This window comes from Erythrolamprus reginae, chromosome 2 (assembly GCF_031021105.1).
Source record: "Erythrolamprus reginae isolate rEryReg1 chromosome 2, rEryReg1.hap1, whole genome shotgun sequence".
Taxonomy (NCBI): domain Eukaryota; kingdom Metazoa; phylum Chordata; class Lepidosauria; order Squamata; family Dipsadidae; genus Erythrolamprus; species Erythrolamprus reginae.
Window position 1 is genome coordinate 226,161,274 of NC_091951.1, and position 15,080 is coordinate 226,176,353.

Genomic DNA, 15,080 nt, shown 5'->3' on the forward strand with positions numbered 1-15,080 from the left:
CCATTTTAACTCAAGAGCAATATATCTATCAAAACATGTTTTCTCCCCAGCCATGGTAATTTATCTGAACCAAAAGTTCAAATAAATAAATAGGAAATTGAAATTGAAGGAAAAGATGAATATTAGTTGGAAATAGTTTAACTAACTCCAAAGCTAAGGCAATTAAATTAGAGACAGAAGAAAACACAGAACTAAATAGCAAGCACTTTATGGGATTTTTGTATTGAAAATAAAAACAAAACAAGAAAAAAGTTAAAAATAAGACTTGCAGTTTACCAGGCCAGCAAAGGCAGTTCTTGACTTACCACCACAAATATACCCCCACTTTGTCAAAGACCTTGGCTGGCAAAATGGACTGCTAAATTGGCCACATCCACCCAGTCATAATTACAGTCTGGACCTGCCCACCCAGTAACATGACAACCTGGCCATGCCCACCTGAAGCCTCACCCACCTGACTTCCAAGCCATGCTCACAAAATAAGCCATGCCCACAGAACTGGTAGGGACAATTTTTCACATTTCACCCCTGACTATGAGGTCTGTAAGGGGTGTGCACAAGTGTACCAATGTGCCTACCGTCCCTATCCTACTGTCCCTTTTTTTATTTATATCCTTTTCATATTTTCAACATCATTTTTATACTTTTATAAGTTATCTTATATATGCTTGACTGACAAACAAACAAACAAATAAAATAAGAAACAATTGAACCCAACACTTATGTTGCTAAACAAGGCAGATGTTAAGTATGATTTTTAAAGTAGATTTTTTCCCCTCCCCAAATTAAGATGTGTCTTATACTCCAGTGCAACCTATTCTCCAAAAAATATGGTAAATAAACTCTGATGTTAAAAAAGCTTACTAGGACCAAGTTCAGATCTCCAAATAACCATAAAGTTCACTTCGGTCATTTTTCTGCTCTGAGCCCAAATCACCTCATTGGTTTGTTGTGAGGTTAAAATGGAAGGAAAAAACAAAACACACTCTTCCAGTTATGTTCTCAATACTGCTTTCATATGCATGTAGATCATGGGTGGAAATGCTCCTGGTTCGCTCGTGCCTGTCAGTCATCAGAGAGCCAGTCCGCCCACCTGCCTGAACACCAGCATTTGGGTTCTTTTACCCTCTGTGCAGGCACAAAGCCTTCTGCACAGAGGGTTAAACAACCCAAATAGCGGTATCTGGGCAGGTGGGCGGAGCCTCGTGCTCCCTTCATGACTGGCTCTCTGATGACTGACAGGCACGAGCAAACCAGGAGCATGATGCAGACACCCGCATTTGCCAGTTTTCAAAAGGAGAAAGTGCAATAGCATATCTTAAGGCAGCCACATAGTCTAACCAGCTGAGAAAATTTCCACAGCTATACTTATGAAATGAAGAAGTGAATCATGGTCCAAGTGAAATAAATGAGGAAGGAGAGAAAACAAGACTGCCTTAAGAGCTGACAAGAGAGAAATGGGGCAATTAAGTCTTCCTAGGCAAAAAGAGAAAGAATTCTACGGTGGAAGAAAACAGAAGCATTGTCTCATTTGCTCTCAAGTAAGCTCATTTTGTTTCTTTTTCTCTAACAACTGGAGCGTGGGTTGTTTCGGATCAGTTTAACTTGATAACAATTAATCATGACTCAGATTCCAGAGACTTCTCTGGGATTCACGTTCAATTGAATTGATATGGACATTTAAATCTTCCATTCAGAATGGAATGAGGGAGAATTTGGTTGGATTATGTTCATAATATGATAACAGCACGTGACATAATGGCTCTGAATGTAATAGAAAATAAAATGGATGAATTTGCCCATCCAAGTAGAAGATTTCAGAATTTAGCTCTTTATGCTTGTGGTGTTAATTTAGAATTGTCCCCTTTTGTCTGGTTCCTCATCATTAACAACATGGCAAGTATCATAGGTCACTTGATGCCTGAAATAACCGTAATTAATGACCTTCACTGGACCAGATACATAAGGAATCAATTATGCTCCTTATATTTGACTCCTATAGAATCTTAAATCTTAACCCCCTATGCCCCACAACAACTGGTTTTGAAGGACAACACCTCATGACATACTAATTTAAGCTATCACACAGTGGAGTCAGTTGAAATTCCTATTGAATTGTTCCAATTTCAAAGCTGTGTTTTATCTCTTATTTTCCTGATAAAACTTTGGTCATGGCCTTGAGCTACTATGTTTGCTTGGCAAGATTCTGAGACATGATTAGGGAGTGGTTTGTGCTCAATTCTATTGGCATTTGATACTGCTGTGGACATGCCCCTTTCCCATCAATTGCCTTGAGTTTGAGCATGGGCTACCAGAGAGACTGGACATGTATAAATATGTTCATGGGTTTGGTTTGGTTTAGTTTGGTTTGGTTTGACTTGTTTTGCTCGGGCAGTTGGTCTTTGGACAAAAGAATATACTGTCAATGATTTGACAATACAGTGTTCCTTCGATTTTCGTGGGTTCAAACTTCGCAAAAAGTCTATACCACGGTTTTTCAAAAATATAAATTAAAAAATACTTTGCGGGTTTTTTCCCCACACCATGGTTTTTCCCACCCGATGACATCATATGTCATCGCCAAACTTTTGTCCGCCTTTAATAAATATTTTTTTAATAAACTTTAATAAATAAACATGGTGAGTAATAATCTAAATGGTTGCTAAGGGAATTGGAAATTGTAATTTAAGGGTTTAAAGTGTTAAGGGAAGGCTTGTGATACTGTTCATAGCCAAAAATAGTGTATTTACTTCCACATCTCTACTTCGCGGAAATTTGACTTTCGCGGGCGGTCTCGGAACACGAAAATCGAGGGAACACTGTATCTTCTTTTATCCAACCCAACCCTAAAATATTCAACCTTAGATTGTCTACAATTGACCTCTCCCCTTTTCTAAGAGGTCTGTAAAGGGTGTGCATAAGTGCACCATTGTGCCTACCATTCCTGTCCTATTGTCTTATTGTCTTTTTTATCATTACTTTCTATGTTGTGTTTATATAAACTACTATGCTATACTTAATCCTATAGTCAGCTGTCAGCCTTGATAGCTTCAAGGCAGGATTAGACAGATTCATGGATGCCAAGTGTATCGGCGGTTATTGAAACAGTTGTCCATGTGCCGCCTCTATGTTGGTTGAGGCAGGCAAGATTCCCTTGAGTACCATTTGTTGGGGGGTCAAGGGAAAGGGAGGGTCTTGCCTTCTCTTTCTGCTCAAGATCCCCATGTATAATTGGTGGGCCACTATGTGACACAGAATGCTGGACTCGATGGGCTTTGGCCTGATTCAGCATGGCTCTCCTTATGTTCTTATGTTAATTGACAAATTAAATAAACAAACAAACAAGCAAACAAACTTTGGTTCATTGGCAAACCCCTATTCTCTCCCTACTTCATTTTTGTCATTTTCTTCCCCAGCTTTCCTGTTCCTTCTGCTCTGTGGTTGGACATAGGTGTGTCAACAAAATATATACAATCCCATTGCTCAAATCTGGCTAAGGTAGGAGAAAGAGAGGAAGAAAGCTTCCTGTAATAATCAACTGCACTTGAGCAAGACATGAAGAATGGAGGTTGTGTTATTGCTTAACACATAGCATGTCATTGGAGAAGGAAATGATGGAATCAGGTAGAAGGTTGGTGGGGGTTGGGGAGGTATTGCCAAGAGGTATTTTGAGATGAAAGAGGCAAATCGTAGGACTGTGGATCTATAGGCAGAAACCTGTGGGATTCTTTCAAAGAAGACCTCCTTTCTGCGTGATATCCTCTGCCCTCTGCTTGCGTACTATGCTCAAGGCTTTGCAGTGATGAGCAAAACAAAAACTACCTTTGAAGAGTGTTCAGAAACTACAAATTCTACAGAATGCAGCCGCATGAGCAGTCATGGGCCTCCCTAGGTATGCCCACGTTTCTTCAACATTGGTTGCCGATTGGTTTCTGGACACAATTCAAAGTGTTGGTAATGACCTATAAAGTTTCTTTGTTTGTTTGTTTCTTTGTTTGTTTGTGTCTTTGTTTCTTTGTTTCTTTGTTTGTTTGTTTGTTTGTTTGTTTGTTTTGCCAAGTACGTATTGGTGGTATACAAAGATATAATAATATTTCTATACATGATACTAGTAAAAGAGAAACATTAGGACGGGACGGAAGGCACTCTGGTGCACTTATGCACGCCCTACATGGCATCGGGCCAGATTATCTGTGGGGCCGCCTTCTGCCGCATGAGTCCCAGCGACTGGATAGGTCCCACAAATTCGGTCTTCTCCAGGTCCTGTCAACTAGACAATGTCACTTGGCGGGGCCTAGGGAAGATCCTTCTTTGGGGGGTGGGCTCTGGAATCAGCTCCCCCTGGAGATTCGTATTGCCCCCACCCTCCTCACCTTCCACAAGAGTCTTAAGAATCATTTATGCCACCAGGCTTGGAGCAATTAGATCTCAGCCCCCTGGGCGACAAATGTTTGAATGGCTATTGTTTGAATGGATATGACTGATTTTTAACATACGGTAATTGGGGATTTAAGATCGTTGTTTAATTTTAATTTAATTGGATTTAGCTTTTGTATTTGTTGTTTTTATATGCTGTAAGCCACCCCAAGTCCTCAGAGAGGGGCGGTATATAAATCCAACAAACAAACAAATAAAGAAACTCTGAAGTCAACATCTGGCAGTTAAGGGGACCTTAATCCAGAGAGGTGATGGCAGGAAGAAAAAGTGCATGGACCTTTAAAGAAGAAGAACTTGAAAGGACATTGCCTCCTAGCCATCGCCTTCCCAAGTGGTAGCCCATCCTGCACCTTGGCAGAGCAACATATCCAGGTTAGGATGATGGAGTCTCCAATATTACGATTTTGGTTGGATCTGCTTGTGAAGAAACCTGCCTTTCTCCATGCTGGGCTGCTTCTAAGGCTACTTGGTTGGTGTAAAAAGCTGACTTTCCCCCAAGCCCACACCTAACAAAAACATACATAATGGAAGAAGAGCATGCTGTGGGGAAGGGAGGAAGGCAGCAGACAATTTCATTTTGAACAGAAATGAAAGAAAAAGAGCCTATTGCTGTAGAGATACAGTTTTTTTCAGTTTTGACTATCTGGCAGATTCCTTTGTTTGTGTGAGTAAAAATACAATAAAGAAGAAGTGAAAAGTAAAGTTACTTCCCCCTTGGCCCCCCTTGCCTGCGACTACATCTGTAGTTTTGGGATCAAGTACACTGCTACATTTCAGAAATCAAGTTCCTTGGGCAAACTGGAATTTGTCTCAAGCCTCCTTCCAGGGATTTCCCTATGCTTATTCCACATTCTCTACCGCATTGCTGACCTTGTTACTAAGGTAGACTAGGGCTATGGGCGTCAACACAATTTAAACAGGTATACTGTTTTGCTGAGTCAAAACCTGGAAAAATGCATGTTATTGTTGTGAGGAGGAGCCTTAAGTCTTGTAAAGTTCTGTTCGTCAACTGTATAGAGAAATAGTAAACCTGAAATAACGTAAGTGGGAAAGGAAGTTCAGAAACTCATATTCTCTGATAAAACTCATTATCAGTTTACTAAGTAAACATATTGATTTCCATTTACTAACTTACTAATATTTGACATAGCTCACTTTATATTTCAGATTCAAGCAAAGCCTGACTCACAACTGAAGATTTCAGTCTGAATGCAAAAGGAAAATATCTTGATATGAATTGGAAACTCTTGGGTACACTAGTGCCAACTTTAACTATTAAGCTAATAGGCAGTTCTCTGTTCTTTGTATATAGTATGTATTATATTGAATTTTCTATTATCAATCATCTAATTTTGGAAAATAATGGTTAATAATGCTTCTTTGCCACATCATGCCATTCTTGTGATGTGTCCATTTTCAACCATAGAAGTTCTTCTGACCAATGTAGCACTGACCAAAATTCCATATGCAAAATATATTGCTATTGTTGTTGATGTTATTATTGTTATTCTCTCTCATACAGAGAGACAGACAGACAGACAGAGAAATAGAGGGAGAGAAACAGAGAGAAAGAAAGAGACAGAGACAGAAATATAATATCCAAACTTCAATACTGTATTATAGGAGTGTCAAACTCACTTCATCACGCTGTCATGTAATCATTTTTAGTATTTATTGGATTATTATTGTACATTGTTTTATTACTGTTGTTAGCCGCCCCGAGTCTCTGGAGAGGGGCAGCATACAAATCCAATAAATTAATAAATAAATTAATTTTCCCCCCTTTGCTAAATTGGCATGGCCAGCACATGATGCATTCAGCCTGCACGTTTGACATCCCTGTTCTATTAGAACAAGTTACACATCATTTCCATCAATGTTTTAACTAGCATGGGAAGTTTTAAAGGAAATTCTCAACCGCAAAGAGTCACCTTCTATGGGAGAAGGATAATACAGCTGGGAGGGAGTAGGTGGGGTTGAATTTAGTGAGCATTTTTTTGTGTGAATGACCTTGAGAGCTTATTAAATGCCTGCTTCTATTAAGAGTCATTTGTATTTAGTTTCACAGATCTTCCCAGAAGACCCCAAAATCACCTCGCCAGGAAAAACCAGTGAGTTTGCAATGTGAATGCCAACAGTGGATTTGTAATGTAAACTCTGTTCTCTGGTGTACACTGAAGCCATTTCTTAATTTTCTTTAGGCTGTCGCATAAGGTGGATTCTGTATGAAGGAAACTGCTTCCACTTTTCTACGCTGAAAAAAACATGGGATGAGTCTCAAAAACAATGTGTCTCGTTAAATTCTCATCTTGTCATGATCAATAGCAAAGCAGAACTGGTGAGTAGATAGAGTGGATAGTAAAACCAAAAAAATTATTATTAGCAACTATTTTGGGACAAACATTTAAAACTCATTACACTTCCATAAAAGTAACTGCCCCCCCCCCCCTCCTCGGGCAAACAATTTACTTTTAAATGGAAATTAGAGCATAGTTGAAGCCCTCTTTAAACCTTCTTTTTGCTCATGCTTATAATAATAATAACAACAGAGTTGGAAGGTGTTCTGTCTGGGTCACTCCGGAAGCCAATACCAACCCAAAAAGAGAAGCTAGACACACCGATAAAAGGCAAAGGCAGTTTATAAAATTCAAGAAAAACACAGGTAACAGAAAATGTCCTTACAAACAGGAAAATGCTGTATCTTCCAATATATCCACGAAGGCAAAAGTCCATGCAGCAATACAGGATTCTTGCTGCCAAAACGAGGCTGTAGATTGCAGACCTACACCTCCCATGGGTCTTCCAAACTGCTGGGCCACAAGCCAGGAACAGAGACGCCGAGAACAAAGCAGGACACCGTAACTCCAATTGATAACACTCCACATGGCTTCAAGGGCTTGCTTGCCTGCCTTTTAAACCCTGCTAAGGAGGACCACACCCAAGCCCAGCTGTTCCTAATTCAGTGCTGATAATACTTTTTAAATTGCTCCTTTCTCTGATCTGAACGTCTCTGTCGCATGTCAATGATGGCTTGTGCTTCATCACCTAATGACTCCAAGCTACTGGCTGGGGAGAGGGGCCCCCCCCCGGGGCTCTCATGCTGTTCTCCTTCATCCCATTCCTGACTTTCCTCTCCCCTGTCCGACTGTTCAGCCCCCTCCTCTTCGCTATCATCCTCCTCCGGGCATGGAGCCAGCAGAGACACAGACGGTCCCTGAGCAGCCTCAGGCTGAACCACAACAGAAGGGATCTTGGTGGTTTTCTAGTCCAACCCCTTGCTTGGCCAGGAAACCCTACACTACTTCAGACAAATGGTTATCCAACATCTTCTTTTAAACTTCTGGTGTTGGAGCATTCACAACTTCTGGAGGCAAGCTGTTCCACTGATCAATTGTTCTAACTCTCAGGAAATTTCTCCTTAGTTCTAAGTTGCTTCTCTCCTGGATTAGTTTCCACCCATTGCTTCTTGACCTACCCTCATTTGGAGAATAGCTTGACTCCCTCTTCTTTGTGGCAGTCCCTGAGATATTGGAACACTGGTCTTTCTTTTCATTAAACTAGACATACCCAGTCCCTGCAACCATTCTTCATATGGTTTAGCCTCCAGTCCCCTAATCATCTTTGTTGCTCTTCTCTGAACTCTTTCTAGAGTCTCCACATCCTGTTTTCATCATGGTGACCAAAATTGAATGCAATGTTCCAAATGTGGCCTTACCAAGGCATTATAAAGTGGAATTAACACGTCACTTGTTTCATTCTAATTGAATTTAAGAAAATCTAACCAGGCAGAGCTGCTGTACTTTGGCAACAACTAGCATTTTTTCAAAATATTATTTCTTTCTCTGAAATATAGGTAGTCCTCAGCTAACAACCATATACTGAGCCTAAAATTCTGTTGCTAGGTGAAACATTTGTTAAGTTTTGCCCAGTAACTTAAGTAACTTAGTAACACGGCTGTTAAGTGAATCCTGTTGACTTCAGGACACTGCTACTGTCATAAATATGAATCAGCCAAGAGTCTGAATTTGATCATGTGACCATGGAAATGCTGCAATGATTTTAAGTGTGAAAAATTGTGATAAATCACTTTCTACAGTGACATTGTAATATTAAACCATCACCTAACTGAACTGTTGGAAGTCTAAGACAACCTGCATATATTTTTTTTTACTTTTTAAATTCCAACAATGCCTTGTTTCATCATTTTTCCAGTCACCTGAGAGAAAATTACCTCAAGTGACCAGAAAAACAATGAACCTATTTTAAAAAAGAAAGCCTTGTGAAAGAAAAATAGTTCAGGAAAAGAAAAAATAGTAATATAAAAATACACACACGTAATTGGGATAGATTTAGAACCAGCAACATTCCAGATATTAAGCAACTGTATAGCTACCCCAATTATTATGAAATTAGCTTTAAAAGCTGTTCTAGATATTAGAGACCATGGCAACTACTCCCTCAGGTGAGAGGGCATTTTTGCCTCTGAAAAATAACCACACGCATTGCATGGTTTAGATCTAGAAGAAAATAACAAGCAAAATCTTTTTGAAGTATTAGTGAGATTTTTTTTTAATTACGATTTTGCCTCCTTGAGTTGAGGAAAAGTAGTGGTATAACCAGTGTTAAAACATTTTAAAAGTATTATAGGACAAACATGGAAGCCCATTCTCCTCAGCTACTGTGAGAAAATAACTTTCACAAATACTGTGTAATCTTGAAATTAAAATGCTTCTAATTCTTTTTAAATTTTCTTTCCTTAAAGAATATGCATTTGATTGGCCAAATTCTTTTCTTTTTCTTTTTTTTTCTTTTTTCTTTTTGGTGCACCGTTCCTGGAGGTACTGCAATACCAGGTGATTGGCCAAATTCTATAGAGCTTAGAATTGATACTATTTGAAACCTACAAGGAATGCTTTGTATTTATTTGAAATAGAAGCTTTTGTACAGATAGAGATAAACCTGATACTGAAAAGGGTACTGATAACCAAAGGTTTCTCCACTCTCCCCCACAGTCACAAGAATGAATTTTGGGCATTCAACAACCAGCCCACATTTATGGCCATTTACGGCATCCCACAGTCATATGACTGTGATTTGCAACGGTTTTGCCAGAAACCAGAATTTTCTTCTATTTTATGTCAAAAAATGTCTCAAAGCCAGAGGTGGATTTCTTTAAGAACTACAGAGTTATTATTATTATTTATTAGATTTGTATGCAAATGTAAGAAATAAAATTCAATCACTTTATAATGAATGAATAATGTAACCCAGAGACGAAGCAAATGAAGGATACTAAATTGAATCTTCCCTGGTGAAGGGAATCTTTATTTTTCTGTTTGGTGATGGTACACTTTTATGTTTAAGTTTTTGTTTTGTTTTCTGTAAAACTTTTAAAAAATCAATAAAAATTATATTAAAAAAAATAAATATTAGATTTGTATGCCGTCCTTCTCCGAAGACTCGGGGCGACTCACAAGATACAATATGAACAATGCAACAACAAAGTCTACGGAGAGGGGTGGCATACAAATCCAATAAATAAATAAATTAGTAAGTAAGTAAGTAAGTAAGTAAGTAAGTAAGTAAGTAAGTAAGTGAGTAAATAAGTAAATAAAAAAGTAAAAAAGTAAAAAGTAAGTAAACAAATAAATAAACAAATAAATAAATAAATAAATAAACAAATAAATAAATAAATAAACAAATAAACAAATAAACAAACAAACAAACAAACAAATAAATAAACAAATAAATAAACAAATAAACAAATAAACAAATAAACAAATAAACAAATAACATCTAATTAATTAAAAAATTACAAACTAAAATCCCAATATATTAAAATCAGTTAGCCAATTGATTCACAACCACTCATCACGTTTAGTAAACAGGTGGAGGCTTGATCTAATTGCCCCATGCCTGGTGACATAAATGAGTCTTAAGATTCTTGTGTTTGCTCACTGTCCTATCCAATCAGGACCGTGCCTTGTCTTTAAAAAAGATTGCTGGATCCTCCCCTTCCTAGAATTCGCGAAACCGTATACTTGGCTTGATGGTGGTGGCTCAAAGGATGTTCTACTCTCGGTTGGAAGAAAGGTTAAGTAATAGGTAGAAAAAAGGTAAAACATAGGGAAGAAAAAAGGTAAAACATACCTGCTCAACCTATGAGAAGAGGCGTTCAGGTAAGAGTCCAACGCCTGTTCTCCTTACTAAGGAGTAGGTCCAGCAGTCACGTGGGACAAACCCAATAGATGTGTCCCTAGGGAGGGAGCAGTTCAAGTGTCATGAGAGATAACTGCCTAAAAGACTCTGCGGCCAAAAGTTGCATCTTCTGAAGCATAGGAATCGATCTTGTAGTGGCGTATGAAAGAATTAGGAGAGGACCAAGTGGCAGCTTTGCAGATCTCCTCCAGAGGAGCTTGGGTGGCCTAAGCTGCTGGTGTGGCTGCACTCCTATGTTGTTTGCTTTACAATTGCCATATTCTCTTAATAACAACTGCAAAGAAGGTCACAAAAATCGGGTGAGATCATGTGATAATCCAGACACTGACCATCACAATTTACAATCATAATTGGGGGCCCAATTCATGTTGTAAATCGAGGAATATCTGTAATGCATGGTTTATGTTGATGCAATTTGTATGCAACCTATGCATATAATGTAGGCTTACACAGAGTCTGTTCTTTTCCTTTATTCTATAGATACTTTGCAGGTACATAACAGAATTTGGTGTCACAAAATGTATTTCATAACATTTTGTTCCTGTGTATCCTATACAGGCATTTCTGAACAGCAACACACTAAATGAAGATTACTTTATTGGCCTGCGATGGATAAATTCCAATGAACAGTGGAAGTGGATTGACAACACAAAGTTTGACCCTAACATGTAAGCTTTATTAGACATCTAATCATTGTTGTTTACACAGGGTAGGAGTAGGGTACCTTTGGACAGCTGACTGCATCTGGCAGCAAACATGGATGTATATCTTAACTGGCCTTCAAGAAAAACATTTAAAACTCCTGAGTTCGATCTTGTTTGCGACTGTATCCATTACTCTGTCCACTGCAGATTCTGGAATTTAAAGAAGGGAGGCCCCCTGTTCACTCAAAGATTGTCTGCTCCTAACAAAGAATAAAGGGGATGTCAGCTGTGGCTAGTAATATTGATCTATTCTGGATTGTTGTGGGGGAAAACATTATTATATTATATGTTTTACAGATAAGCCCACCTGTGGATAGGTAGATCCTTGAATTGATAGATGTTCGGGTATGAGAAAGTGTGATAGAGTAATTATTCCATGGAATGTGTTGATCTTTTTGGAAAAGCAACCTAAATGGAGAAGTTACCCCAACTAAAAACATACTAGGTTAAAAAAAAAAAAGACTGCGAGTCACCTAGATTTAACATGACATATGGCAAATTCTCAGGCATTAATTCACCCATAATTGGAAGGTGAAATGTATATACTATTCTGTTGGTGTTATCTCTTTCTGCAACTACTGCCGATGATACCCAGCTGTACATCTCCACCCCATGTCCAGTCAACGAAGCAGTGTAAGTGATGTGCCAGTGTCTGGAGGCTGTTGGGGTCTGGATGGGTGTCAACAGACTCAGACTCAACCCTGATAAGACGGATTGGCTGTGGTTTTGCCTCCCAAGGACAATTCCATCTGTCCGTCCATCACCCTGGGGGGGAGGAACTATTAACCCCCTCAGAGAGGGTCCGCAACTTGGGCGTCCTCCTCGATCCACAGCTCACATTAGAGAACCATCTTTCAGCTGTGGCGAGGGGGACGTTTGCCCAGGTTTGCCTGGTGCACCAGTTGCGGCCCTATTTGGACCAGGAGTCACTGCTCACAGTCACTCATGCCCTCATCACCTTGAGGTTCGATTACTGTAACGCTCTCTACATGGGGCTACCTCTGAAGAGTGTTCGGAAACTTCAGATCGTGCAGAATGCAGCTGCGAGAGCAATCATGGGCTTCCTTAGGTATGCCCATGTTACTCCAACGCTCCGCAGTCTGCATTGGTTGCCGATCAGTTTCCGATCACAATTCAAAGTGTTGGTTATGACTTATAAAGCCCTTCATGGCACCGGACCAGGATATCTGCAAGACCGCCTTCTGCCGCACGAATCCCAGCGACCGGTTAGGTCCCATAGAGTTGGCCTTCTCTGGGTCCCGTTGACTAAACAGTGTCGGCTGGTGGGACCCAGGGGAAGAGCGTTCTCTGTGGCGGCCCGACCCTCTGGAACCAGTTCCCCCCAGAGATCAGGACTGCCCCCACCCTCCTTGCCTTTCATAAACTTCTTAAAACCAACCTCTGCCGTCAGGCATGGGGAAACTGAGACATCTGCCCCTTGCCTATGTAGTTTTATGTATGATATGTTTGTGTGTATGTTTTTTTATATACTGGGGTTTTTAGGCTTTTTAATGTAAAATTGTTATTTTGGATTTTAATATTAGATTTGTTACTATATATTGTTCTTATGATTGCTTTGAGCCGCCCCAACTCTGCAGAGAGGGGCGGCATACAAATCTAAATAATAATAATAATAATAATAATAATAATAATAATAATAATAATAATAATGTCCAGTATGTATATATATGCAACAATTTATGAGTGCAATTCCCCGCAGAGGTTTCAACTCTCTATAATAACATCTGGCTATCTGTGTCTGAAATGTCCCAATAAGAATAAAACTGATAACCTGGTGGATTATATGACTGAATTGTATGAGTTGAAGAATATATCCACTGCCCCTAAGCATATTTACAAAACCTAGTTGTCCTGATGGATTGTTTATATCTTTTAAGTGCCTACATTTCAGACTTCTGTGGTAAAGAATTTCTATGAAATCTGGTCAGTTTTTCATTTCGATGTATATTTATTTCATTCTTATTCTGAAGCTCCCATATAAAAATGATGTTTCTGACAAGTCTGCATGATTACCGCTGTGCTCCATTTCCTGTAAATAAATAAAGCTCTGACTTTGTTTCAATTTTCCTACATAGATTTAACGTTCGAGGTAAAACGAATGGCTGTGTTGCAATTGGATTAAATTCCACTGTCTCAAGATCTTGCTCTCAATTAAACCGCTTCATTTGTGAGGAGAAAGTATAAAAACTCCTTGGGCAATGGAAATTTAAAGCAAGATAGAATCGAAAAGCTATCCTCAATTCCATAAACGTTTGGTCCTGATGAAAAAATATATTTACCATCATGCAATTAAAAAATTTGGAGTGAGCATTCCTTTCCAACATATTTCAGGTTACACGGAATTCTACTCTTAGATCTAATTCCTCCTTGAATGAATATAGTTCTTCCCACATGCCATCATTCTGCTAAACACCTAATTCCCACAACAGTTTCAAACTATTTAATAAAATTGTATTAATATTATTCTTCTCATCTTTCCTATTGTATATTTCCTTTTCTGGTTTATGAGTATAACTTTGTTGCTTGTATCTTTATGATTTATATTGTTTTATTTAGTTTCCTAGTATGATTTATGTTGATTCTATCACAAAGTGTTGTATCTTATGATTTATGATTAGTGTATTTTTATGATGGCTATGATCATGATTTATCGCTTATAGCTTTTATGTACAATGAGAGCTTATGCACTGAAGACAAATTCCTTGTGTGTCCAATCACACTTGGCTAATAAAGAATTCTATTCTATTCTATATCAACCTGTATTATCTTTCTGCTTTAAAATTTATGTTTTCCAGAGGAACCGTGCTGTTATTTCAAATCAGCAAAATAAATGCCAATTGGATATTGTAAAATTGAACTATTGTACTGTACTCTGCTATACTCCGCTCCGAGTCCTCGGAGAGGGGCGGCATACAAATCTAATAAATAATTATTAATTATTATTATTATTATACTTAGAGCAAAATATGTACATGAATTCATTCCAAGCTCTTTTCATGCAAAAGCATTCTCTTGTCTTCTGTAGAAGGCTAACAAGTTAACGTTTTAAAGGCGATTTCTTTGTATGGCCTGTTAAAATCTTAAATTGTATATATGTTGTGTTACTTTATGTGAACCAGATAAAAATAAAGTATGGTTTCTTTTGTCTCACAGCAGACATAAAGACAGCAGTAGGATGGCTACTGTGCATAAAACAATGGATCCATTTGTCATATATGCCTTTGTCTTTTATGATTACCCTTTACATGTTTTGGGTATACAAAAATAATTTGTTTCCCATTTGAAACATAGAAGATTGACAGCAGAAAAAGACCTCATAGGCATAGTCCATCTAGTCTGCCCTTATGCTATTTCCTATTTGCTCTTTTAAAGGTTAACGTCCCCTTCTAGAATATGCTGGTGCATGTTAGATGAACTATTTTGGTCTCCTTATAATGGAATTGTGAAAAGGGGCCTTTATGTGCCTCTATAATTTATTTCCACTAACAAAGAAAGATGTGACAAAGTGAATTTCATCTTTGGGAGAAACATGTGACTGATTCGTATGGTACGTTTGTATGTATGATTGGTTTTAAAATAAGGGTTTTTAGCTTCTTTAGTATTGGATTGTCGCATGTTGTTTTTACCACTGTTGTTAGCCGCCCCGAGTCTACGGAGAGGGGCGGCATACAAATCCAATAAAATGAAATGAAAATGAAA

General features: G+C 38.5%; 1 protein-coding gene across 4 annotated transcripts; it reads left to right on the forward strand.

Annotated features, from left to right (window-relative positions):
* Positions 1-1,250: 1,250 nt before the first annotated feature.
* Positions 1,251-15,080, forward strand: LOC139158834 (killer cell lectin-like receptor subfamily F member 1). 4 transcript variants are annotated; one of them, XM_070736174.1, is made up of 7 exons: positions 1,251-1,541; positions 3,417-3,498; positions 5,605-5,748; positions 6,498-6,548; positions 6,639-6,775; positions 11,215-11,324; positions 13,457-15,080. In XM_070736174.1, the coding sequence occupies exons 3-7, from the start codon at positions 5,670-5,672 to the stop codon at positions 13,563-13,565; spliced, it is 486 nt and encodes a 161-aa protein (XP_070592275.1). In that variant the 5' UTR covers positions 1,251-1,541; positions 3,417-3,498; positions 5,605-5,669; the 3' UTR covers positions 13,566-15,080. The 4 variants fall into 4 exon arrangements, with proteins under 4 accessions (XP_070592275.1, XP_070592277.1, XP_070592276.1 ...); XM_070736176.1 differs by having other exon boundaries at positions 5,605-5,688; XM_070736175.1 differs by having other exon boundaries at positions 3,417-3,451.

Excerpts from the sequence above, each read along its gene's own strand:
- LOC139158834 (XM_070736174.1), top strand. The coding sequence starts at position 5,670 with ATGAATTGGAAACTCTTGGGTACACTAGTGCCAACTTTAACTATTAAG. Across the intron at positions 5,749-6,497 it reads TTCTCTGTTCTTTGTATATA|TTTCACAGATCTTCCCAGAA; the intron begins GTATGTATTATA and ends ATTTGTATTTAG. Across the intron at positions 6,549-6,638 it reads CACCTCGCCAGGAAAAACCA|GCTGTCGCATAAGGTGGATT; the intron begins GTGAGTTTGCAA and ends AATTTTCTTTAG.